The sequence below is a fragment of the Bos javanicus genome, chromosome 8, assembly GCF_032452875.1.
Source record: "Bos javanicus breed banteng chromosome 8, ARS-OSU_banteng_1.0, whole genome shotgun sequence".
NCBI lineage: Eukaryota > Metazoa > Chordata > Mammalia > Artiodactyla > Bovidae > Bos > Bos javanicus.
This window is the reverse complement of record NC_083875.1, coordinates 8,477,321-8,501,385: the sequence shown is the minus strand read 5'-3', so window position 1 is coordinate 8,501,385 and position 24,065 is coordinate 8,477,321. Positions and strand designations below refer to the sequence as shown.

At 47.8% G+C, this 24,065-nt stretch overlaps 1 protein-coding gene across 4 annotated transcripts in view; it reads right to left on the bottom strand.

The window, feature by feature from the left end:
* Positions 1 to 9,899: 9,899 nt before the first annotated feature.
* Positions 9,900 to 24,065, bottom strand: part of FAM167A (family with sequence similarity 167 member A) — a 31,759-nt gene continuing 17,593 nt past the window's right edge. For 2 of the 4 annotated variants that reach the window (XM_061425012.1, XM_061425011.1), the window contains one exon: positions 12,954 to 13,934. In XM_061425012.1, the coding sequence (XP_061280996.1) occupies positions 13,659 to 13,934 (276 nt within the window). In that variant the 3' untranslated portion in view covers positions 12,954 to 13,658. Of the gene's footprint in view, positions 12,903 to 12,953; positions 13,935 to 24,065 lie in introns of those variants that run through there. The other 2 variants (XM_061425014.1, XM_061425015.1) reach the window with 2 other exon arrangements.

The following is a 24,065-nucleotide window of genomic DNA, read 5'->3' as shown; positions in this document are numbered from 1 at the left end:
GACCCCATGACGGCAGCCCACCAGGCTCCCCCGTCCCTGGGATTCTCCAGGCAAGAATACTGGAGTGGGTTGCCATTTCCTTCTCCAATGTATGAAAGTGAAAAGTGAAATTGAAGTCGCTCAGTTGTGTCCAACTCTTAGGGACCCCATGGACTGTGGCCCACCAGGATCCTCTGTCCATGGGATTTTCCAGGCAAGAGTACTGGAGTGGGGTACCATTGCCTTCTCCGGTGATTCTGAGTATTGAGTGGTAATTAGATTACCTACAGAGGGAAAGGAGTGTGGGGCTTAAACAGCTGAGGACTTTATATTTAAATGTGAAACTTAGATAATTCCTGTAGAGCAGGAAACTGAAATGGGAGTGATTAAATATTTGGGAAAAAAATTTTAAATTAGAGACTTGGCTTGCTGCTCCTGCTGCTGCTAAGTCGCTTCAGTCATGTCCGACTCTGTGCAACCCCATAGATGGCAGCCCACTAGGCTCCTCCGTCCCTGGGATTCTCCAGGCAAGAATACTGGAATGGGTTGCCATTTCCTTCTCCAATGCATGAAAGTGAAAAGTGAAAGTGAAGTCGCTCAGTCATGTCTGACTCTTAGCGACCCCATGGACTGCAGCACACCAGGCACCCCCATTCATGGGATTTTCCAGGCAAGAGTACTGGAGACTTGGCTTAAGTATCAATAAATAATATTCTAGCAGACAAATTAGAGACTTGATTCAAGTAAATAATATTCTGCTGCTGTTAAGTCGCTTCAGTCGTGTCCAACTCTGTGCGACCCCATAGACAGCCCACCAGGCTCCCCCGTCCCTGGGATTCTCCAGGCAAGAACACTGGAGTGGGTTGCCATTTCGTTCTCCAATGCATGAAAGTGAAAAGTGAAAGTGAAGTCGCTCAGTCGTGTCAGACTCTTAGCAACCCGATGGACTGTAGCCCACCAGACTTCTCCATCCTAACATACCTCAAAACTTTGTTTTGTTTTATAATAAAGAAATATTTCAGTTATTAAAGCTGAAAAATTATTTTGATGAATGATAAAGTTGTTACAAACATTGAGAAAGAGAAGCAGAAGATAATGCGAAAAGATGAGATAATGAAAAATATAAAAGTGAAAGTCAGTCAGTCTGACTCTCTGCAACCCCATGACTGAAATCTCCAGGCCAGAATACTGGAGTGGGTAGCTGTTCCCTTCTCCAGGGGATCTTCCCAACCCAGGGATCAAACCTAGATCTCCCTCATTGCAGGTGGATTCTTTACCAGCTGAGCCACCAGAAAAGCCCAAGAATATTGGCATGGGTAGCCTATCTCTTCTCCAGCAGATCTTCCTGACCCAGGAGTTGAACCTGGGTCTCCTACATTGTAGGAGGATTCTTTACCAGCTGAGCTACTAGGGAAGTCCAGTGAAGATATAGGTCATACATAAATACATATAGAGAAAAAAATAAAGAATATTTAAAGTAATGAAACATCAATTGTAAGAGAAAATTATTCATTTTAAAATAAATTATATATAAATGCACATTTGATGACAAAAGTAAAAACCATCTTGGAAGTTCCTTCCATATGGCTGATTGATAGTCAGGAAACTTCATGGGCTGCAGGTGAACATAAGTTGATAAAATTAAACCAATTATTTAATAGGACATTTCAATAAACATTTTTATGACTTAGTTGGTAACAGAAATATTGAATAAATAGAAGTATCAAGCAGTACCATAACAGCTAAGAAATTCTTTAGTGACATTCCTTAGTTCAGTAGAAGATTCAGCACAAAAAATGAAACCATTGATACTGAGACGTTTACTTAGGATGAAAGTCACCTACCAAATATCATGGTTGAGAGTTTGGTATGATTCTGTAAGTTAAATTATGGTTCAGACAATTACAGTTTCATCTAGCAGGTAACAGCTTGCCAGCCAAAAAAAAAAAAAAGGGCAAAACTTTAAAAGATCAATGCTTGAAACTGCTAAAATGATTTATTGATTTATTTTCTCAGTGATTTTATATTCCTTGATATGTCATTGTAGCAGCTCTATTAGTTTATTTTGATATTAGAATACATTTTGCTGATTTGATTTGCATTTGATTTACATGACTATTCCTGCTGCTAAATGATATTTTCAGATCACATGGGGAACTCATTTATAGAGGAGAGGCTGCAGCTGAATTTCAATTGGTAAGTTGGGAGGGGGCTTCAGCTCATAAATATGAACATAAACCTTGCCCATAAATATGAACAGGGACACGTGAAAGAGCCTGTGTGATGCGTGTGCTCAGTTGCATCCGACTCTTTGTGACCCCATGGACTGTAGCCCACCAGGCTCCTCTGTCCATGGAATTCTCCAGGCAGGAATACTGGAGTGAGTGCCATTTCTTCCTCCAGGGAATCATCCCAACCTAGGGATCAAACCTGCATCTCCTGCATTGGCAGGCAGATTCTTTACCACTAAGCCATCTGGGAAGCTAAAAGAGCTGATACAGAGGCTCGTTTGGACAACCAAATGTGGGCAGGGAAAGCTTCCTCACTGTCATTCACTCGACAAATGAATACGCCAAAATTTTTAAAAAGATTGAGATGCACAAAACCGAGGTGTCCTTCATGAGAATGCTTCTCATCACGGAAAAGAAGAATAACCGTCTTTGCTTTCTTTCCCCTGCCCTCAAAAAGCAGGACATGTGTAAATAAAAGGTATGTATCACAGAAGTGCCCCAACCTACACCACCTCCTTCCCAGAGAAATGTTTATAATTGGAGGTATTTGTGATGATTTATAAGAGTTGTTTTAAAACTTGTGAAAAAAGGCAAAAAAGACCTGTGTTTTCTTGACTTACCAGATTTTATAATTATGCTAAAAAGCATGTCGAAACTCTAACATTACCATTTCTCAAGCAGGCTAGGGCTGTCAGGCTGGAGGCTGACAGCCCTATTAAAAACGGTGCTGTGTGTTCTGGATCCCGCGAGCCAGCTCTGATTTAAATGGCTCTTTCCTACTCTGAGCATCAGCGCCCTTGTACTAGTCAGGTTCTTCCTCCATTTGACTTTGGAAAATGCCATTGTACTTCTTGGAAAACAAGACAGTCCAGACATGGTGCCCTACCTTGTGCCCATTCGGTGAGTCACTAGGAGCTGATGGGATTTCGGTAGGAAGTAACAGCTGGTGTGAGGATCACACACAGGAGAAAACAGTCCTGAGCTGAACAGGGTTTAACACTGGCTTTTAAGTTCCTGGAAGGCCAGGACTGTGTCTTAATCCTTTCTGAATGACATGTTCCTAACAATGCCTCCCCACCGCAGAGTATTTGTTGAAACGAAATGCTCATAAATAAAGCGTTGTTAAATACAACAGTCGGTGTTATAGTCATTCTATCGCTGGAAAAACACGTGTGGACTGCTGTGAGCAAGAACATGAATGTTACAGCCTAGTTCTACTTCTTAGATCTGTTCCTGTTGTTATTGATACGTTATTACTCACAGTGATTTCAAGTGATTTCAATTAATTAACATAGTAACTGAGTTACATTTCTTAGGGCACAAGAGGTGACCGAATTCAGAAAACAAAGTTGCTTGGCACTTGAACTTGAATCCCAGGTCTATCATCTTCTATGCGGTCCTAAAAAAAATAAATCACCGATTTCTGAGCCCCAGTCTCCTTTTCTGTAGTGATGAAGACAACAATAATACCTAAGTCAAGAGTGAATGGGAGCACTGTGAAGACGTCTGGTCACAGACCATAAAATCCCGTGTGGATATGAAAGGCTCTCTGCAAAGATTGTAACCGTGTGTAAGAACGGCCTGCACTCGATTCAGAGAAATAATCAACTGAACCTCCTGGGGGCAGCATATGACTTTGCTCCACATCATGAACATTTGGTGTTCCTAGTCTTTTTTAGTATTTCTCACAGGTGTGAAGTGGTACGCATGTGTGCTACGTCGTTTCAGTCGTGTCCGACTCTTTGCGACCCTGTGGTTTGTAGCCTGCCCGGCTCCTCTGTCCACAGGGATTCTCCAGGCAAGAATGCTGGCGTGGGTTGCTATGCCCTCCTCCAGGGGATCTTTCCAAGCCAGGGATCGAACCCACGTCTCTTGCATTGGCAGGCAGGTTCTTTACCACTAGCGCCCCCTGGGAAGCCTGGGAAGTGGCGCACCATTGTGGTTTTAGTTTTCATTTCTCTGATGACAGGTGGTGTTGAGCATCTTTTCACATGCTTAATGGCCACTTGTTTTCCTGTGAAGGGTGTGTTTGAATTTTTTTGCACATTAAAAAAATTAAGTTGTCTTTTTATTACTGAGTTCTAAGAAGCTTTTTAAAAATTTTCTGGCTACAAGTTCTTTGTCAGACATATATATTGAGAATGTTTTCTCCCAGTTTGTGGTTTATTTTTCCATAAGCAATCTCTTCTCAAAGATCAGAAGTTTTACATTTTGATAAAGTCCAATTTGTTAAAATTTTTTGGTTTGGGTTTGTTTTTTTTTTTTTTTATTTTTTGCGTTTTTATATAAAAAGATCTTTGCTTATCCCAAGGTCATACAGGTTTCTAAAATTGACACAAAACATGAATCTCTGTTGAGATGGCATGAATAAAACCAAAGAGCCATATAAACCTTCAGCTTCTAGTCACCTTGCTTTCCTAGAATTGGCATATTGCCTGGCACATAGTAAATACTAAAAAGTATCGGTAGAATTTAATTTAATTGTGACAGTGTATTCCAACTAGACATTTCTGTTTTTGAGGGATGGAAATAGCATTTGAACTTTCCACCAAATATGTAAAGTGATGACAATCATAAATGGAAATACCAAGGTGTAAAGTCTTGACGATGCTACAGTCTTTGGAAAACAAACCACGTATTAGTAGATTCCTCTGTTTCTCCAGCAGGGGGCATTATAGGATTTCCTTAACTCAATAAGTGTTAGTCTCTCTCAGTCCTGTTTGACTGTGACTCCGTGGACTGTAGCCCATCAGGCTCCTCTGTCCATGGGATTCTCCAGGCAAGAACACGGGAGTGGGTTGCCATTCCCTTCTCCAGGGGATCTTTCCAACCCAGGGATCAAACCTGGGTCTCCCACATTGCAGGCGGATTCTTCACCATCTGAACCACCAAACTCCATGTTAAAAATCTGAAAAAAAAACTAAAAATTATTTACAGTACTGGGGAAGAACTTCTCAGATTTGTCTTCTCAGACCTCCTTCTCTGTGTGGGTCCCGAGGCAAGGTTCTGCAGGGAAGAGAGGGTGCTGGGAAGAGCCAAGATGAGGAGCTAGGAGGCCTTGGTGCCTTCCCAGTTCTGCATCACCCAGACGGTGACAGTGGTCCGCCACTCCAGCTCTTGGACCTGCTTCTTTGAAGGACAGGAGAAAAAAAAGTCGTACTCAGATTGCTAACGCCACCTGACTCTGACAGCATGTGGTGTGCCCCACCTGCAGCTTGGGGTTGATATAAAGCCATGCTCTTCTGACGTTATATGATTGAATTCCAGCCCCATTTCATCAGGGCAAATCTCTCTCCTGTCCCTTCTTCCCTAAGGCTCATCACTCCCCAAGGCTGCTTCTTGCTCTCTGCTTTGTCCCTTTAAGCAGAGCTGTCACCTCCTCCTGTGTCCCAGCCCCTGGGGTGCATGTCTCACTGCACATCTGTGTTCCTACGAAGGAGCCAGGCATTCAGCCTTAGAGGTCCTTTTGAAGCTGTAGAGGCATCAAGGTTATTTTCTTCAGGAGGCTTCTTGTGTGGGTGCAGTTTGTCCACCCCTCCCAGGCGGCTAACAGCACAGAGACCTGGCTCTCCTCCCCCAGGGGGATGGTCAGTGAGTCCCTCTGATCCACTTTTCTGAAAGGGACCACTCAGGAAGACTCTGTGTCTCCTCTGCTAGAAACAGAAGCGGCTGAAAATGTTTAACAGAAACCTGCTTTCAGAGCATCCCTTTTCACTTCCCGGGCACCATGCTACATCTTTAGGATGGTACATTCAGTCTTTCCTTAGAGAGAGGTGTAGACAGCTGCGCTCAGAGGCTACTATGGTTGGGAGTGGGGGATATAGGGAACGACATTTTGTGTGCGGACAGTGTCAAAATTAAGACGTAGAACACCCAGTTGGTATCTGCAGAGAACTGAAGAATTGATAGGGGTGGGAAACTCACACATCTTCTGTTGGTGGTGGGGGCGGGGTTTGTGTGAGTAAAAACCCAATGGTGTCGGCAGGCAGAGAGGCAGACAGAAGACCTCTTGAGAATCACCCACTCAGGTACTGCCAAAAGCCCAAAAGTTTGCCTGCTGGAATCCAGAGCAGCTCTGGGAATCACGTCTTAAAATAGCCTGACTCTTCCAATGGTTCTGTAAGCCCGGATGCCTTGGGTCAAGTCCTCCCCCGCTTGGGATGCTGGGACAATTCCACTCCCCACCCACCCTGACTGGTGCAATGGCGTAAGAGAGGGAGAGCCCTTGTTCTGCCTCAGTCTTGTTCCACCAGATGGGGCACCCTGACCAGATGAGGCTCGAGGAGCAGTGGGTGGTGCCCGGGTCCCCCTTGGGAGAGAGTTTCCTTGAGGGAGGCAGAGTCCCTTAGGTTCTTTCTCAGGCTTCAGTTGTCCCCATGTTAGGAGGAAGGGGCTGGAAGAAGCATGACTGAGGGGCTCCCTGTCTGATAAAATAAAGGTCTAGGAAATAAACACACTCCAGTCCTGCAGAGCTGAACCATGCCTTGCTGGATCACTTCCCAGGGAATTTCCACCCACTATAGGCGCCTGTCCCTGCCGGTTGGGAAACATCCCCAATGGACTTATCTCTTAGCCGTGAGTGTGGGTGACTACTGTCCAGAGCGCTCCAACGTTTGAGGTTTCTCTTCCTGAATCAACTTCCCTCGGAGACCGCCTAGCTGTCTCCATCAATGTTTGCTTTGAGCCTGTGAACAGGGTATTTAAAAATAGCCTCGTCTGAAACCCTCCATGTGTCTGAGTGGTTCCCATCAGATTCCCATCAGATAGGTCCCTGGTTGTACTTGGCCGGTGTGTCCTGGCGGGGCCGCCACTGCTGTGCTCCCCCAGCCCTTCTTCCCCAGCCATCACAATCTCAGACTCGGGGCTTTGACAGGGAGTTAGAGTGAGAGATCCTCTGCTGTTGCAGAGAAGCCAAGGGGAATGCGGTCAACTGAGCACAAAGGCCCCTTTCTAAATAAGCCGGGTGAGGTCTGCACGGGGGCTCTCGGTCTTGACCGACATCACCTATGCCTGCAGCACACACTTAGCCAGAGCCACCAGGCAGCTAATGTAGCATCAGGCTGGGTCTCTGAAAGATGAACCTGCACTGTCCCCGAATCGTCACTTCCACTGTCCCCACACTCTGATCATTACCTGTCCAGCCTTTCTCCACCAGCCCTGTCATGCAGGGAGTCCCAGATGGCGCCTAGACCTCCAGCTGTGGACCCAGAGCTCTGGCACCGGAGCTCTAGCACTCCAGTCCTATATCTCCGTGTTCCTGCTTCCCTCCTTACTCAGTTGGGACTCCTTAATTCCACCCTGGTTGCCCTTTTGCAAAACACTTAACTCTTGCTTCCCCATCCTGCCATGCACCTGCCTGGCACACCCCCTCGCCACTCTGCCTGCTCTGTGTGAATGCTGTAGCATCTAACCATTGCTGGAGGGAAAAAAACACACACACACACAATCTCATTCTCAGGATTTGCATCACGCTGAAAGACCACCAGCCTCAAATGGGGAGCCAACACTGCCGGATGGTTCCACTACTCTTCCAAACAAATGAACATGCCCACTCGATGAGATAATTATTTCAAAACTTTCTTCCTGGACCTTCAACATTCCACCAACTCCACGTCACTCTCCTATTTTACAAGGACAGTAGGAAGGATCCAATGGGACTCTCCTCCTCTTCCCACCAGATTCCTTAAGCTACTCATCTTCAATCTTCCCTCTCATGACAATGAATGTCTTTGCTTCCCTCCCAGCCCGGCTCCCCCACTTACACGCTGACATTCCCCTCCTCTCCTCCTTAAGAACTTCATTGTTGCCATTGCTTTCTTCTCTCTCCTGCACCATCCATTTCTTCTTTCCTAACAGATTATTCCCATTGTCAGCACCTTTATCATACATTTTATTATGATCCACTGTTAATGTACGATCAACACTCTATTATGCATTTATTTTGTTATACACTGTTTCAAGGAAACCAAAAATTGTTTCCCTGACTTCATGACTTTGTCCAGCTCCTATTTCTCAGCTCCCTTTACAGCAAACCAACTTGAAAGAATCCATTTCTTCACTTTCCATTTTGTCCTCAACCCACACAACTGGACTTCTGTGCTACCCCTGATCAGAAAGGGCTATTGTTGCTGTAATAAAGGACAAATGGGCTCTGTCTTGCTTGAAAGCACTGTTTATCTCTCTGTGTACCTTTTCTTTAATTTCTCCACAGCAGTTGATATTGACGACACTCTCCTTGACACATTTTCCTCTTTAAGGCTCCCATGCCTCCTTCATCTGTTTTCCCCTGTACTTTACCAGCTGGTCTTTCTAAGTCTCCTTGGACTGTTCCTTCTTTATCAGAACCCTAGATGCTGGAGTCCCTAGGGTGTTGTACTTCAGTCAATACTTTCTTCCTAAATGAGTTTATCTGGGTATGCTGCTTTTTAATATCACCCAAACACCCAAATCCAGGTTCCCCAATTTATGCATCCAACATTGGTCTTTTCCTGAAGTCCAAGTTCTTGCAGCCTAGCACCTACTCACTTCCTGCTTGGATGTTTGACAGACATTTAAATATAACAGAACTGAGATGGAACTAACAACTAACTAATGTTGCCCGTCTCTTGCCTTGTGCTCCCCTCAAATTTTCTCATCTCAGTAAACAGCGACCCCCATCCAGCTGCTGACCAGAGAGCCATCCTTAGTCTCCAGCTACCAGTGGGCCCTGCTGGTTTTACCTCCGAAGTATCTAAAGGGTGTCCTGCAGTAGGTCCCAAAGTAAGGCAAGCATGCCTTCCCTGCCCGCTTTGTTCCTCTGAAGGTTTCTCTAAATGTCTGTGGACCACCTACGCTGGTCTCACGGGGGTGTTTGTTAGAACAGATTCCTAGGCCCTAAGCCAGAGCTGCACACCAAGACCCTTGAGCAGAGCCCAGGAATTTCCTGGGAATACGCATTTGCATCGGCTGCCCCAGGTGGTGCTTTTGCGGGCTTTGTTTTGAGGACCGCTGCTTGAGATGTTGAATGAGTTTGACACAAATTCTCCACAGGGGACAGTACATTACGAGGCAATGTACTTGGATGATGGAATTGTGATTTGAAATATACGCCCTGTGGGTCCGCTATCCAGCTGTGCTCTGAGTTTGACCCAAGTATTCTGAATCCAGTCACGTTTGAAGTGTTTAATGCAGGAGAGGGGCTTCCCAGGTGGCGCTAGTGGTAAAGAACCTGCCTGCCAATGCCAGAGATGCAAGAGACTTGGGTTCAAGCCCTGGGTCGGGAAGATCCCCTGGAGGAGGAAATGGCCCTCCTCTCCAGTATTCTTACCTGGAGAATCTCAAAGGAGCCTAGAGGGCTACAGTCCATGGGGTCGCAAAGAGTCAGACAGGACTGAAGCGACTTAGCACACAGGGTGGGAGACAGTGGGTTTGCTTTGGCTCTGGCTTTGGTCACAGTCAGGAATAATGGCTGGGTATCCTAATTTTGCATCCTGAGCTGGGAAGCTCTTGATGGCATCACCACCAAATAGCCCCCCGTGAGGGAAGGCACCAGGAAGGACAGAGAATCCTGTAGCTCCTCTTCCCTCCCCACCCTCTTCCCCACTCCCTCTTGATCTCCCTCCTTCTTTCTTTCAATTCAATGCTTGGCCCTGTGTGTGCTATAACAGGAATAAGGTAAAAGGAAGCACATTTCTCCTCTTTATAAAGATGTCCTTTTGAAATATTTTAATTTCACTTTTGCTAACAGCAATATAGAAACAATCATAAAAAATAAAATTATAAATTGTCCATCAATTACATAATAGCACTTGGTATTGCTACAGGGAGGAGGTCCGGGGCAGGGTCAGGTCATCTCAAGCCTGTCCGGGCTCCCCAGGCCTCTGGGATCACTGCCGAGTCCACGAAGGTGTCAGACATTGCCCCGCTTGGCAGTGTCAATGCAGACTTTGAGTTTTACACCCAGGGGTTCTTGGGGGTGTCAGAAAGATGGGCAGATAATGAGTAAAACTGCAACAGGACTGTATACACATGGTAGAGCTGGAAGGCTGCTCTGAGGTGATGAAGGTTAGGCTGGGACTGACTCAGACATCTCTTGACCACACGAGACAGGGACTTCACAGAGCCGAACTGACCTGGTTAGTTGTTTGCATTCACCTTGGAAATAGGGCTGCTAACAGATGCTGCACAATGAGTAAGAAAACACACCTGTCTTTTCCCTGGGCTTCTCTTCCTGATCCCCTCCTCCCTTATCCCAAAGTAAGATTCTTTGCGGATGAACTAAGCACAGTATGGGGATGAACTAAACACAATAGCTCAGACAACTAACCTATTCCAAAAAGCATGTGCCTTGATCTCAGAGAAAGGAATCATTAGGTTAACTGAGCAACTGAACTGCCCAGTTGACTCATGCACTGACTTGATGCCATTCAGCTAGATCACTCAGCTTTGGTTGATTCCAGCTTTTGCAGTTACTGTAATGACTGGTTTCTAGAAAGAAAAATAACCAGTTGGGCACTTTTCTTCCAGAATACGGAATGGGCTTGCCCGTGTGGGTTGGGTGTGTATATGGTCACATCTCTGTAGAGTGGGTGTGAGTGTGTGCAGGCCAGCCTGATACCCCACGACCTCAAGGGCTCTTCTGGAGGAAGGCTGGCTGGTGTGCCTCTGCAGGGCTTGGCAGCATCTGTACAGAACCCCCGAGGGAAGGCATCTCTGGGTTGAGGACAGGAGTGGGGCTGCCTGCCCTTCCACCAAGGCCTTCTCCATGGACCTCAGGGCCTCAGACTTCTGCCACTGCTCAGAGTCAGCTTGAAACAGATCTTGGCTATGTGGTTGTAGCATCTTTGAAGGAAGCATAAACCCTCTGGCTCTTAGAAATCACAAGGAAACACCAAATTATCCTCTGTCTAACCAGGGACCAATCATTTACAAACTCCTACTCCCAGCCCACAAGAGGAAACCAACCTTTCCCCAGCATGGGTCATGGTGTGTGTGTGCGTGCAAGTATGCATGGGCCCTGATGAAACCCTACAGGAGGACGAAGCAGGAAAGGCAGAGCAATAGGGCACCTCATGTCGATGACGGAATGCTGACCGCAAGCAGAATTTCAAATTGGGAGGTGACAGGGTTGAGTGAGCCAGAGAGTAGAGAGCTTGGCAGTTCATGGTTTGGCAAAGCCTTAGTACCATCTTTGGAATTCAAGTTCATTGATACATGATCCATGTAGGCATTATCAATAATGATTTTAATTAACACATCCATATTCTACAGCCGCTAAAGAGCTGAGGAACCTCGGGGGTAGGGGGCCTCCCCTCCACTAGCCTCTTTTATTCCTCTATGAGCCAGAGGGCTTGGCTAGAAGGATCAAAGACTTTGGGTCAAACACCCAAAACCCCAGGCACAGGGCATTGCACTAGGTTAACTTCCTAAACTGTGGAGGGCTCAGTCCTCACCTTGCTGACTCTCCCACCTGTCCTTAGGGAGAACCTTTTAAAACCAAACCCTAAACCTCTGTCAAACTTGACTTACCCACTGGTTCACCATTTGGGCAAAAATCAAACAGTTATAAACAAGCTGGCCATAGGTTAGTCACAGTCTGATTCAGTTAAAGTTAGGTGTTTAAACCAGGCACAGAATCTCAGAGGAGGCTCAGGGAGAGCTTCTGCGGAGGGCACGAAGGTGACAGAGGTAACAACGTCAGAATCCACCAGGAGGCCTCTGCTGGCCCCCCAGGGAAGCCCACCCCTAGGCCCTCCCAATCCCAGGTTGTGGGGTGACAGCAAAGGGGTTCTTTGGAGGTTGGGACGGGTGTATGTGGCTACACGGGCGGGACCCCACATACTGGAAACAATTTACCTGGCACCTGTGGGGCCAAGGTCCAAGACCTTGCCCAAGGCACAGGTGGCAGGTGGGGCCTGATTCCCTAAGTGCCACCTGTTATTCCTCTTGATTTTCCTTTGCTGGTGGGTCCCTGTTGAGGTTGCTGAGTCAGCCACTTAGGGTGAAGCGAGCCTCAGAGCACAGTGACAGTGTCATGGGCGCCACTGACGTATCTAATCAACCTCCCTTCTGGGGTTCGGTGTCCTTGGGGAAGCCTTCTACAAGAATCACAGCTTTGCCCCCCACCCACTTTGGGTTTCCAGGTCATAGCACCAGTGATTCTGGGAAACAGGAATCTGGGTTACTGAGTGGGGGGATGAGGCGTGTGCGTGGGGTACCGAGGTCTCACTGAACATCGGATGGAGCAGCCCTTCTGCAGGACTCTGGGTATTAAACCAGGGTCAGGCATGGGGACACTGGGCTCCACAGCTGGGCTCCGAGAGCTCTTGTCCCAGGGACACCCTGCCTCCGGAGAGACCCACTGGGGTAGCTGGGCCTTAGCTCCCTTCCTACATCCCCGGTCCACCTCCCAAACCCTCGTTCTGGCTCCACCGCCCCGTCTAGGGCTTCTCAGCACAGAGAAAACCTGCGGGAGTTGATGTTCATCTTGGTGACCCCGATGAGCTTGAGTGGTGCAGAAAGACTGAAAGAGGAGGCGAGGGGAGCGTCGCAGAAGAGGTCGGACAGCTCGTCCCGCTCCTCGAGCTCGTAGGTGGCGTCGTTGAGCATCCGCCGGTGGAGGTCGCAGGTCTGTTCGATCTTCAGCTTGTGGATGTCACTGCGCAGGCGCATGAGCTGCCGCGCCAGCTGCTGGTCCTGAAGCCGCATCTCCATCTGCCAAGAAGAGCCGGGAGGGAAGGCATCAGCGCCAAGCTGGAGGGGGAGCTGGGGTGCTGCACAGTGCCTTACCGGCACAGACCCCGGTTAACAGACCTAACGAACGGCTTGCATCATCATTTGGGGACCCTTCCCTGGTGGCTCAGACGGTAAACAATCTGCCCGCAATGCGGGAGACCTTGGTTCGATCCCTGCGTTGGGAAGATCCCCTGGAGGAGGAAATGGCAACCCACTCCAGTATTCTTGCCTGGAGAATCCCCATGGACAGAGGAGCCTGGCAGGCTACAGCCCATGGGGTCGCAAAGAGTCGGACACGACTAAGCGACTAAGCATAGCACAGAGAGAGTAGCCTGTTCTCAGGTCAGGGAGGTGAAAAATCATAGAGTGAGGTGACAAATCAGGACACGCTTGCCGCACAGCCCTTTGCGCTAAGCTAGACACTGTGTCCAAATTCTTCTGGAAGGCGTGTGTGTCAGTCCTGGCTTGGAAGCATTTCCAGCTCAGTCTCATTGTTTACAAATGGAGTAAGGGTATAAAGAAATGCGTGGGAATGATAAATACCAAGTTCAGGAGCATGGTTACCTCTAGGCAGGACGGAGAGACTGCGATTGGGGGAGGTATTTGGGGCTTCAACTCTATTGATGCTGTTTCATATTGTATGCTGGGTGGTGGGTATGCTGTCACCTTATTCTTTAAACATTTAAGAGTGTTTGCAATACTTCTTATTTCAAAAGAGCCAAGCATAAATACATGCTAATATTTATTGGATGTTTTCCTGTGAGCCAGGCACTGTTCTAAGCTTTCTGAGTAGGTATTAGTCAGCCCAGGCCGCCACACAAAATACCATAAACTGAGGGGCTTAAACAACAGACGTTTATTTCTCACGGTTCTGCAGGCTGGGAAGTCCAAGTTCAAGGACTTGGTGTGCTGAGTCAGTTCCCAGTGAGGACACTTCCTGGCTGACAGGTTCTTCCACCTTCTCACTGTGTCCTCACATGATGCAGAGAGAGTGCTCTGGTCTCTGTTCCTCTGTAAGGACAATAATCCCACCAAAAAGCTCTATTCCCATGATCACAACATCTAATCATCTCCAAAGGCCCTGCCTTCCAACACTGTCACACTGGGGCCTAGGGCTTCAACATATGAATTGGGAACGGGGGCGGGGTGGTGGGGGGCAGACATGAACTGGGTATGTTGATACGCAACACTTAATCTTCACTACAACTCTGGAAGTAATACCACCAACCTACTCACAATTTCTGGGCTTCTCAGACGGTGCTAGTGGTAGAGAACCTGCCTGCCAGTGTAGGAGAAATAAAAGACTCGGGTTTGATCCCTGCGTGGAGAAGATCCCCTGGAGGAGGGCGTGGCGACCCACTCCAGTATTCTTGTTGGAGAATCCCATGGACAGAACAGCCTAGCGGGCTATAGTCCACAGGGTTGCAAAGAGTTGGACATGCCTGAAGTGACTTAACATGCATGCATGCACTCACAATTTCTAGATGAAGAGGCAGAGGCTCAGCAAAGTCAGTCCTCATGACAAGTCACAAAGCTCACAACTGACCGAGCTGGAATGAGGCGCTCAGAAGTCAGACTCCAGAGCCCAAACCTCTGACCTCTAAGTTCACCTCTTCAGGTAGAGCTGGAGTGTGGGGCATGGGACCCGTTTTGTGCCCATGACCTAGGAGAAGGTTCATGATATATTTAGTGGGGTTTTTTTTTTTTTTTTTTCTACTGAGGAAGAAATGGGATAACTCCTCACCTGGCCACACATTTACAGTTTCCAAAATTCACTTATAGGTTAACTTTGTTGGAACCATACAGCCAGCCCCAAGGTATCGGTGTGGCAGTTTGGTTGAATCCAGAGGAGTTTTAATGAGGTATTCAGTGTTGCAGCTTCGCTCCCGGGGTCTCTTCAGGCTTCTAGTGGAGTGTTTTCCATTAATGACACTTGGTCACTGAGGTCACCAGCTGCTCTTACTTGGCACAAGATCTGATTCCTTCTCACTGTTTGCTCTGCTCTGCTCGCAAGTGGTTAATGTTTATGTACTTCTGTTTCTTCACACTCAGCTGTGTTGTTCAGCCAGTGCTTGGAGCCAAACTGATTTAGAAAGACTAACTGTGAGATTCCAGAGGGACTTTCCTGCTGGTTATGCAAATAAACGCTAACATTCTCACTTTTCCCTCTTCAGGCTTAGAATCAAGTGCATTGCCGAAAAATTAGTGACTCCACCAATAAGCATTTCATTGCTCTATTTTCTCTCTTTCATTGTTTGATGTACTTCTACAGATCTCTTTTATCCAGATTTTATAGATGAGGAAAATCAAGATAGGAAGTCTTGCTTGGGGATCAGCAAAGTATTTAATGACCATCACCACCAAAGTATTTAACAGCAAGTTCATAGCATCCAGTTCATCCGTTTACTTCTCAATCCTTGGGCATCACAACCCAGACACATTGCCAATCAGACTACTCTAGTAGAGCCAAATTAATGATGGCAGGCTCGCCAGAGGGTGACTGGTTATTCATTCACTTATTTGGAAGCTGGGCTAGGAGCTGCCTAAGCCCTTCTGAAGGAGATGGGGGTCCAGTTTTTCTGAAAGATAGTGCCAGCTCACGTCACTGCTTTATTTAACATGGTCTTCCCCTGGGTAGGAAAGATCCCCTGGAGAAGGAAATGGTAATCCACTCCAGTACTATTGCCTGGAAAATCCTATGGACAAAGTCCATGGGGTCGCAAAGAGTTGGACACGACTGAGCGACTTCACTTTTACTTTTTCACTTTCTGGGAGTTTGGCTTGAACCACTTCTTTTTTGGGTTTCCTGTAATTTGAAGATCGATCTCTTTGAAAGCTAGGAAGCCTATGGCTCAGATGTGAACCCAGAAACTGGCCTCATTGGATCCTCAATCTGAAAATATCCTCTAAAGTTGGAGAATTTCAGTTTCGACCAGGTGTTTGCAAGTCTCTGTGAGATGTGGTGGGCAGGGATGCCTGATGGGAGAAAGGGGCTATTTTTCTATGGCAAATAGATCTGGTCAAGAGTTTGAGAACAATTTAGGGTTGAAAAATCAGCTGAAAGAGGGGTGATAGTAAGGCACCTGTCCAATTTCCTTGGACAAGGTCACCTTGGTGGAGCCACCTGCCACCCACTGAGCTTGGAGGTGTCCACCTCTGCCTAGAAGGAAGGAAACTGCTTCCGATGGGGATGGTGACCTGGTCGCTACCTTTGTTGGAGCCCCAGCACTGGAAGGGGCTGGGAATTCTGTTTCCTCCACTGCCTTGGTCCTGAGGGCACATCGTCATGTGAACAGCCCATCCTAGGACTTGCCTGCAAGACATATTTTGTTGCGACTCCTGAATAGAAATCCACTATCTCACCTGATGCTCAAAGAAATAGTGTTTGTTCCAGGGCTTCAAGGAAAGCAGCGGTGCTGGCCCCATTCCCACCGCCTCTGCCGACCACACAGGAGTTTTCCAAGGGGACTCCACACCTAAAACCCTAAACTGAGTCCTCAGTGAAGAGGTAACTTTACTGCAATCAAACCAAATCCATATAGAAACAAGTTTTATGAGCTCCTGAAGAAACCTGAGTAAAATGTGCAGAGCTAAGAGGCTGTTTCCCTCTCTCTAGGATTTTTTCAATTGTGTTAAAATACACAGAGCATAAAACCTTACCGTCTAAACCATTGTGAAGTGTGCAGTTCAGTGGCATTAAAAACTTTTACATTGCTGTGCGACCATCACCACCAACTATTTCAGAATTCTTTCCATCTTGCAAACTTGGAGCTCCATCTCTATTAATTAATAACTCCCCATTTCCCCTCCCTTAGCCCCTGGCAACTACCATTCTGTGAATCTGACTCTCTGGTTACCTCGAGTAAGTGGAATCAGTACATTATTTACTGTTTTGTGACCGTCATATTTCATTCATTCGAGATTCATCCACGCTGTAGCATGAGTCAGATTTCCTTTCTAAAGCTGATGTATATTCCACTGAGTGTATAGCTCACACGTGCCTTATTCGTTCATCCACGGATGAATGGGTGTCTGGGCTGCTTCCAGTTCTTGGCTCTTGTGAATGACGCTGCTATGAACACAGGTGCAGCAGGCTCTGAGTCCCTGCTTTTGCTTCTTTTGGGTGTAAACTAAGAAGTGGAATTGCTGGATCATGTAGTCATCCTAGGTTTAAGTTTTTGAGGAACCGCCATACTGTTCTCCACACCATTTTACTGCAGCTCTTGTTTTTATTCCTGCCAGTCCAGAGGCAGGAGTAGCCAGTTCCTCTTTTAACTCTCCAGGAAATCACTAATGACCCATGAGACTCGTACAAAGAGACCTCACAGCAAACCACTTACACACGCAGATTCTTGTTTCCTGAGTTTCCTTGGCCGCCACCCTCCTTGATTCTCCCTTTCTATCCCCCCCACGCTGGAGCCTTACCACTCATCACACCCCCTCATCTCATCAAAGAAAACTGGAGAAATCTCCATCCTCCTCTTGCAGATGTTGTTGTTAAATTGCTAAGTTGTATCTGACTCTTTTGTGACCCCCATGGACTGTAGCTCGCCAGGCTCCTCTGTCCCTTGGATTGTCCAGGCAAGAATACTGGAGTGGATTGCCATTTCCTTCTTCAGGGGATCTTCCCGACCCAGGAGTCAAACTTGAGTGTCCTGCGTTGGCAAGTGGATTCTTTACACTTGAGCCATGGAGAAGCCCTTCCTCTTGCAAAGCAGTTTAATTACCACCTTTAGTTACATCTTCCCTCCCTTGGAGTTTCACCTTTCACCTTAAGAAATAACCAACCTCTCCAAATAAGATCATCTATACCATTTTTCTAAATTCCACAAGACATACGGATACCAAGGAGGAAGGGAGGCCAGGATGAACTGGGAGATTGGGATCGACATCTATACACTATTGATAGTATGTATAAAACAGATAATAAGGACCTACGGTATTTCACAGGGAACTCTACTCAACACTCTGTAATGACCTATACAGGAAAAGAATTTTCAAAAGAGTGGATATATGTAAATATATAGCTGGTTCACTTTGCTGTATACCCAAAACTAACACAACATTGTAAAGCAACTCTACTCCAATAGAAATTAATTTTTAAAATCCCCTTTCAATCAGTTTGACTTAAGATAGTCAGTGGTAGCTTCTGTCGCCTGAGACCAAGCTCCATGACTGGTACAATAAGTTTTTCCTGCCCTCAAAAGAAAGAAAGAGAGAAAGAAACAGGCTCTCCTAAGAGCCATTCTTATCTGACTCAGAGAATCACACGTGTGTTGCCTGCAGCCAAGCACTCAGAGCAGCACAACCATTGCGACAGGGCCTGGGTCAGCGGCCACCCAGCTCCCCCCACCCCCCAACTTCAGTGCGTGTGCTTTCTCACCCCGTGGGAACACACCCTTTCACTATGCCCTAATTATAGGATTGCTGGAGTTACAGGCCGCGCCTCTGAGAATCCTGTAAGTATCTTTATCCCGCAGAGGCCACAGGCCACCCTGGGAGGGGGGACTACCAATCACATGTCCCACAGCTGAGCCTTTGCCAGGGCGAGCATTAAACCCACATGGATGGTGGAGTCACTGGGACCAGGTTTTAGGGCCAACGTCTCTGTCTTTTTAATAAAGGCTCAAAACCGGAAGGCCTTGCCCAATCTCCGTATTCCGTACCTAGAAGGACCTAGATGGTGGAATTCTTGCCTTTATTTGACCGGCATTGCTCAGCTCATGTGGCATATTACTTTTGATCTACTTGCTTCCTACAGTTCTTGGAAGGGGCATTATTCAGGTAGACAGGAAAAAAAAAAAAAAATCCCAAGGTGATCAAGGACATTTTGTTCAATCCTTGTTTCTAAGGCTGGTGTCTAAGCTATTCTAGCCTCAGCTCAGCTCAGTCATGTCAGACTCTTTGTTACCCCATGGACTATTGCTCACCAGTCTCCTCTGTCCATGGGATTCTTCAGGCAAGAATACTGGAGTGGGTTGCTATTTCCTCCTCCAGGGGATCTTCCCGACCCAGGGATCGAACCCAAGTCTCCTGCATCTTCTGCAGTGGCAGGCGGATTCTATACCACTGAGCCACCTGGGAAGCCCAGCCTAACAGCTACAGTTAATCTTTGATTGATGCTGAAGAGAGACTGGGTATAAAGTCCAAGCCATTCTCTCAGAAACATGCTCCCTTCTCTATGGGACTTAATGCTGGAAACTTGGGAACAGTGTTTGTAACCTGTCTCATGATTTAACTAAAGGTCCGGTACTGTTTTAATCAGTATTGTTCAGACACACACTTAGAAGCCTGGATAAAACATGACTCATTATTTGATCTTGGCCTCTCAGAAAGAGCCAGAATCATGCTGTGAGGAAAGAAAGCAAGGCTTGTCACTGAAGTGTGCTGCTGGTCGGCAATCTCAGATGCTGGGAAAAATTTTTAAAAACTTTTCAGACACCCCTAGAAACCAAACTGTGTTTGTGAATTGATTTCCAGGAGATGCTATCAACTCGGGGAGAGGGTGGAACGTGTTTCTCAGCCTCCACTTACTCTGCAGCCCCCGCCTTGGGGCTGGGGCAGGTACAGGCTGGATGCCGGGTCTCCTGATGTCGCTGGCCGGGGGTGTGGGTGGGGGCAGGTACCATGGCTCCCATCCTCTGTCTGGAGGGGTTCCTCCGAGGTGCTCTCCTGATTCCCCTGGAGCCATTGTCTGCTGGGAGGGGAAGTCGGAGCAGAGCCCCGGGGCTGGGACAGAGAGCAGGAGCTGCTGCAGGCCCCACCAGGGACTCTCCATCACCAGTGGTGAGTCATACTCTACATACTCTATGATAAGGTCTTTGATTTTCAAACTTGGAAGGTCCCAGGCCAAATTACCACCTATACAGGTGAGGCTGACCTTTGAGAAGAATGTGGTGATACATTCTGCAGGCCTCCGGTCTGTACCCAGAGCCTCTGGGTTCTAGTCTGCTTTGATCTGAATCTTTGTGTCCACCCCTCCCCCAGATTCATATGTTGAAACCCTAATGCCCTATGTGCTGGTATTAGGAGGTGGGCCTTTGGGAGGTGATGAGGTCACGAGGGGTAAGGGCCCCTCATGAAGGCTTTTGTTGTTTAGTCACTCAGTCGTGTCTTACTCTTCATGACCCCGTGGACTGTAGCCTACCAAGCTCCTCTGTCCATGAGATCTTCCAGGCAAGAAAACTGGAGTGGGTTGCCATTTCCTTCTCCAGGGGATCTTCCCGACCCAAGGATCAAACTCACGTCTTTCATTGGCAGGTGGATTCTTTGCCACTGAGCCATCAGGGAAGGCCCATCATGGGGATGTTCTTATCAAAGAACAAAGATTTACTGTTCTTATCAAAGAGACCCTAGAGAGTCCCCTTGCCCCTTCCATCGCGTGAGGACATAGTGAGAAGTCTTTAACTCAGAAAAGGACCCTCTCCTGACCATGCTGGGACCCTGATCCCAGACTTCTAGCCTCTGGAACTGTGATAATTGAGTATCTGTGGCTTATCAACCACCTAGTTGGAGAAGTCTTTAACTCAGAAAAGGACCCTCTACTGATCATGCTGGGACCCTAATCCCAGACTTCTAGCCTCTGGGACTATGATAATTGAATATCTGTAGCTTATCAATCACCTAGTTGGAGAAGTCTTTAAATCAGAAAAGGACCCTCTCCTGATCATGCTGGGACTCTGATCCCAGACTTATAGCCTCTGGAACTGTGATAACTGAATATCTGTGGCCTATCAATTCCACCTGCAGTGGCTGGAATGGACACAGACAGTTCGTGTCCAGCCCGTAAGGAGATGAGGGGCTCTGGCAGGTGATGTGACCCCCTCTGTGGAAAGGGGGTGCTCGTCCCCTTCCCCTACCTCATAAGAGTGCATCCTGCGCAGGAGGGAACCCTGGAAACCGTACGCCCAGAAAAGGAATTCTGTGCCTGAAGGTAAGCGGGGAGAGAGGGGCACTGCTGCCAGGGGCAGGTGAGCACATCCACACTCACCTCTCACCTGCACCAGCCACCTCTCTGCCTCCCTCCCGCTGTCTGCACTCAGCCCTTCAGTCAAGAGGCCAGCGATCAGGTTTCTCCCCTTCTGCAAACCCTTCAAAGGTACAACCAGCCCTCTTGGCTCCCTTGCTCTCTCCTTGCTCGGGCCCCCATTCTCAGCCCCTGGCCCTTTGAAGCAGTCATGCTGGGTCTGTGTCCCCTCTTTCAGAACCAACCCTTCCCATGCCAACATCCTCAGGCCCAGCTCAGCCCTTGAGCCCTTGTCCCCCAACTGTGAAGGGTGAGAGAGACTCCCACATTGGACTCCTCCTGCCACAGCACCTACACACGGCACTGGCTACCTCCCCATGCTCAATCACTCAGTCATGTCCCACACTTTGTGATCCCCTGGACTGTAGCCACCAGTGTCCTCTGTCCATGGAATTCTCCAGGCAAGAATATGGAGTAGGTAGTCATGCCCTCCTCCAGGGGATCTTCCCAACCCAGGGATCGAACCCTTGTCTCCTGCATTGCAGGCGGATTCTTTACTGCTGAACCACCAGGGAAACACCTTTATCAATTCTTTCAGTTCAGTTCAGTCATTCAGTCATGTCCGACTCTGCGACCCCATGAATCGCAGCACGCCAGGCCTCCCTGTCCATCACCAACTCCCAGAGTTCACTTAAACTGATGTGCATCGAGTCGGTGATGCCATCCAGCCATCTCATCCTCTGTCGTCCCCTTCTCCTCCTGACCCCAATCCCTCCCAGCATCAGGGCCTTTTCCAATGAGTCAACTCTTCGCATGGCCAAAAGTACTGGAGTTTCAGCCTCAGCATCAGTCCTTCCAAGGAACACCCAGGACTGGTCTCCTTTAGGATGGACTGGTTGGATCTCCTTTCAGTCCAAGGGACTCTCAAGAGTCTTCTCCAACACCACAGGTCAAAAGCATCAATTCTTCGGCACTCAGCTTTCTTCACAGTCCAACTCTCACATCCATACATGACCACTGGAAAAATCATAGCCTTGACTAGATGAACCTTTGTTGGCAAAGTAATGTCTCTGCTTTTGAATATGCTATCTAGGTTGGTCATAACTTTCCTTCCAAGGAAAGTTAATTTCATGGCTGCAATCACCATCTGCAGTGATTTTGGAGCCCAAAAAAATAAAGTCTGATATTGTTTCCACTGTTTCCCCATCTATTTCCCATGAAGTGATAGGACCAGATGCCATGATCTTAGTTTTCTGAATGTTGAGTTTTAAGCCAACTTTTTCACTCTCCACTTTCACTTTCATCAAGAGGCTCTTTAGTTCCTCTTCACTTTCTGCCATAAGGGTGGTGTCATCTGCATATCTGAGGTTATTGATCAATTCTTTAGTAACAACTAAATGGCAGTGTCTGGCCAGATTAACAGGACAGTCTTCCTCCTGCAGGAACAACAGGCAGAAAGCCCAGCTGCATGGAGGAACCTTGAGTAAAGGTACACTAGAGCTAGAAACCCTCGTGCATCTAATCTTATCTCAGCCAGCACCCAGCCTGGATGGCTCTGAGCAACTAATTATTCTCACCACGCTCCGGGCATGGCTCCCTCCATCCCTGCTTTAGGGTTGTTACAAGACATTGCTAATAACAGGGGTCCCGTTCTGAGATCAGAAGAATTTTAAATGCAGGCTTTTCGACAACTCCTGGCCCCAGACTTGAACATCTGATGTGAACACCGGTACCCAGTACACAGAAAGAGATCTGGGTCCAAAGCCTGGAGATGCGGGTCTTGGCTTAGTCACACCCTTGTGTAAGACCTTGGAGAAGTTACTTAAACTCTCTGACCCTCAGGCTCATCATCGTTCTGAGCCTCAGTCTTCTCATAAAATGGGAAGAGCAAATACCTCCAATTCTTCTCACTTAGATACTGCATGTAAAAGTGCTTTGGGGACCATGAGATGCTTCCTAGGTGGGCAGGGTTAATGTGGGTATCACCTTCATGCCTCTCACCTCCATCCCCATCAGAAGATGCTCAGTGAGCCTGAACTGTCATTCAGCCATTATCATTCAGTGGCAGTGGATAACACTGGCCTCAGAGGGCAGTGTGTGGACACCCTAGTCACATGCTTGTCAAGCAGGCAGCACAGGCAAGAGAAGGTTAACCTGGAGAGGCTGGACCCGAGCTGTGGCCATGAGGGGCCAGCTGGGTCCGCAGCTACAGGACTCCTGGCACAGCAGGCCTTACAGTTATTAAAACCTGGCAGGTTTCTTTTCCTTTTTCTAACAACCATAAACACCTTTTTGGCGGGAGGCTTTGTCTGTGGGGATCAAACACCTGCGTGAGGCTAAGAGAAAAATATCTGTTGATGCTCAGGGGTTCTTGCCACAAAGACAAGCACTTAGGAAGCTGGGGTTTTTATTTATTTATTTTGGTTTTAGTTTTGGCTCTGCACAGGCCAAGGAGACGATTTCTCCCTTTCCTTTATCCTTCAAGCTGGCAAGGGGAATGTTTTAGGATTGAAGGCAGAAGGGAGCATCTCTTTTTCTCTTGGGCTGTGAACTCTGGGGTCAGAGGTTTGTGACATTCTGAATTCCAGGCTTAGCTAGAGGGCTGAGTCCCACAGCTTCAGGGCTATGCCCTTTCTAGCTGACCCCTACCCCACCACCAAGTCCAGGCTCCTTCGCCACCTAGTGAGGCTACTCTGGAGGTGGAAAGCTGGAGGCTGTGACCTCTGGCAGCGGGAGCAACCCGGATCAAGCCGAGTCACAGAGGGTCATTTCACCTGGCTCCGAGTCTGTCTTCCCAGAAAGCGAACCTGGGGAGTCAGAGGGCCGAAGCTGCCAAGTGCAGAGCTGACAGCCCTACCTGCCATGGCTGGGTGGCAACACCTCTCCTGGACACTTGGGGAACCAAAGGTCAGGTCTTGCTGGCTGGAGAAATAGTGCCAGCAGGGTTTTTAAGTATTCCCACCTTCCTTCTACCCACAGTGAGTGACTCTGAAGGAAAACTCACTACTTGCAAGTCCCTGGGGGTGTCAGAAGTGCCTGAACTTGCCCTGCAGTCAAAGCTGAGAGGGAGGGCAGACCCTGACGGCGCTGCTAGGATCCTCTCTGGCCTTGGAAATAAACCAACATTCAAGCAGTCACTCTACCTTTGAACTGGCCTCCTAGGAGGCAGGCGTGGA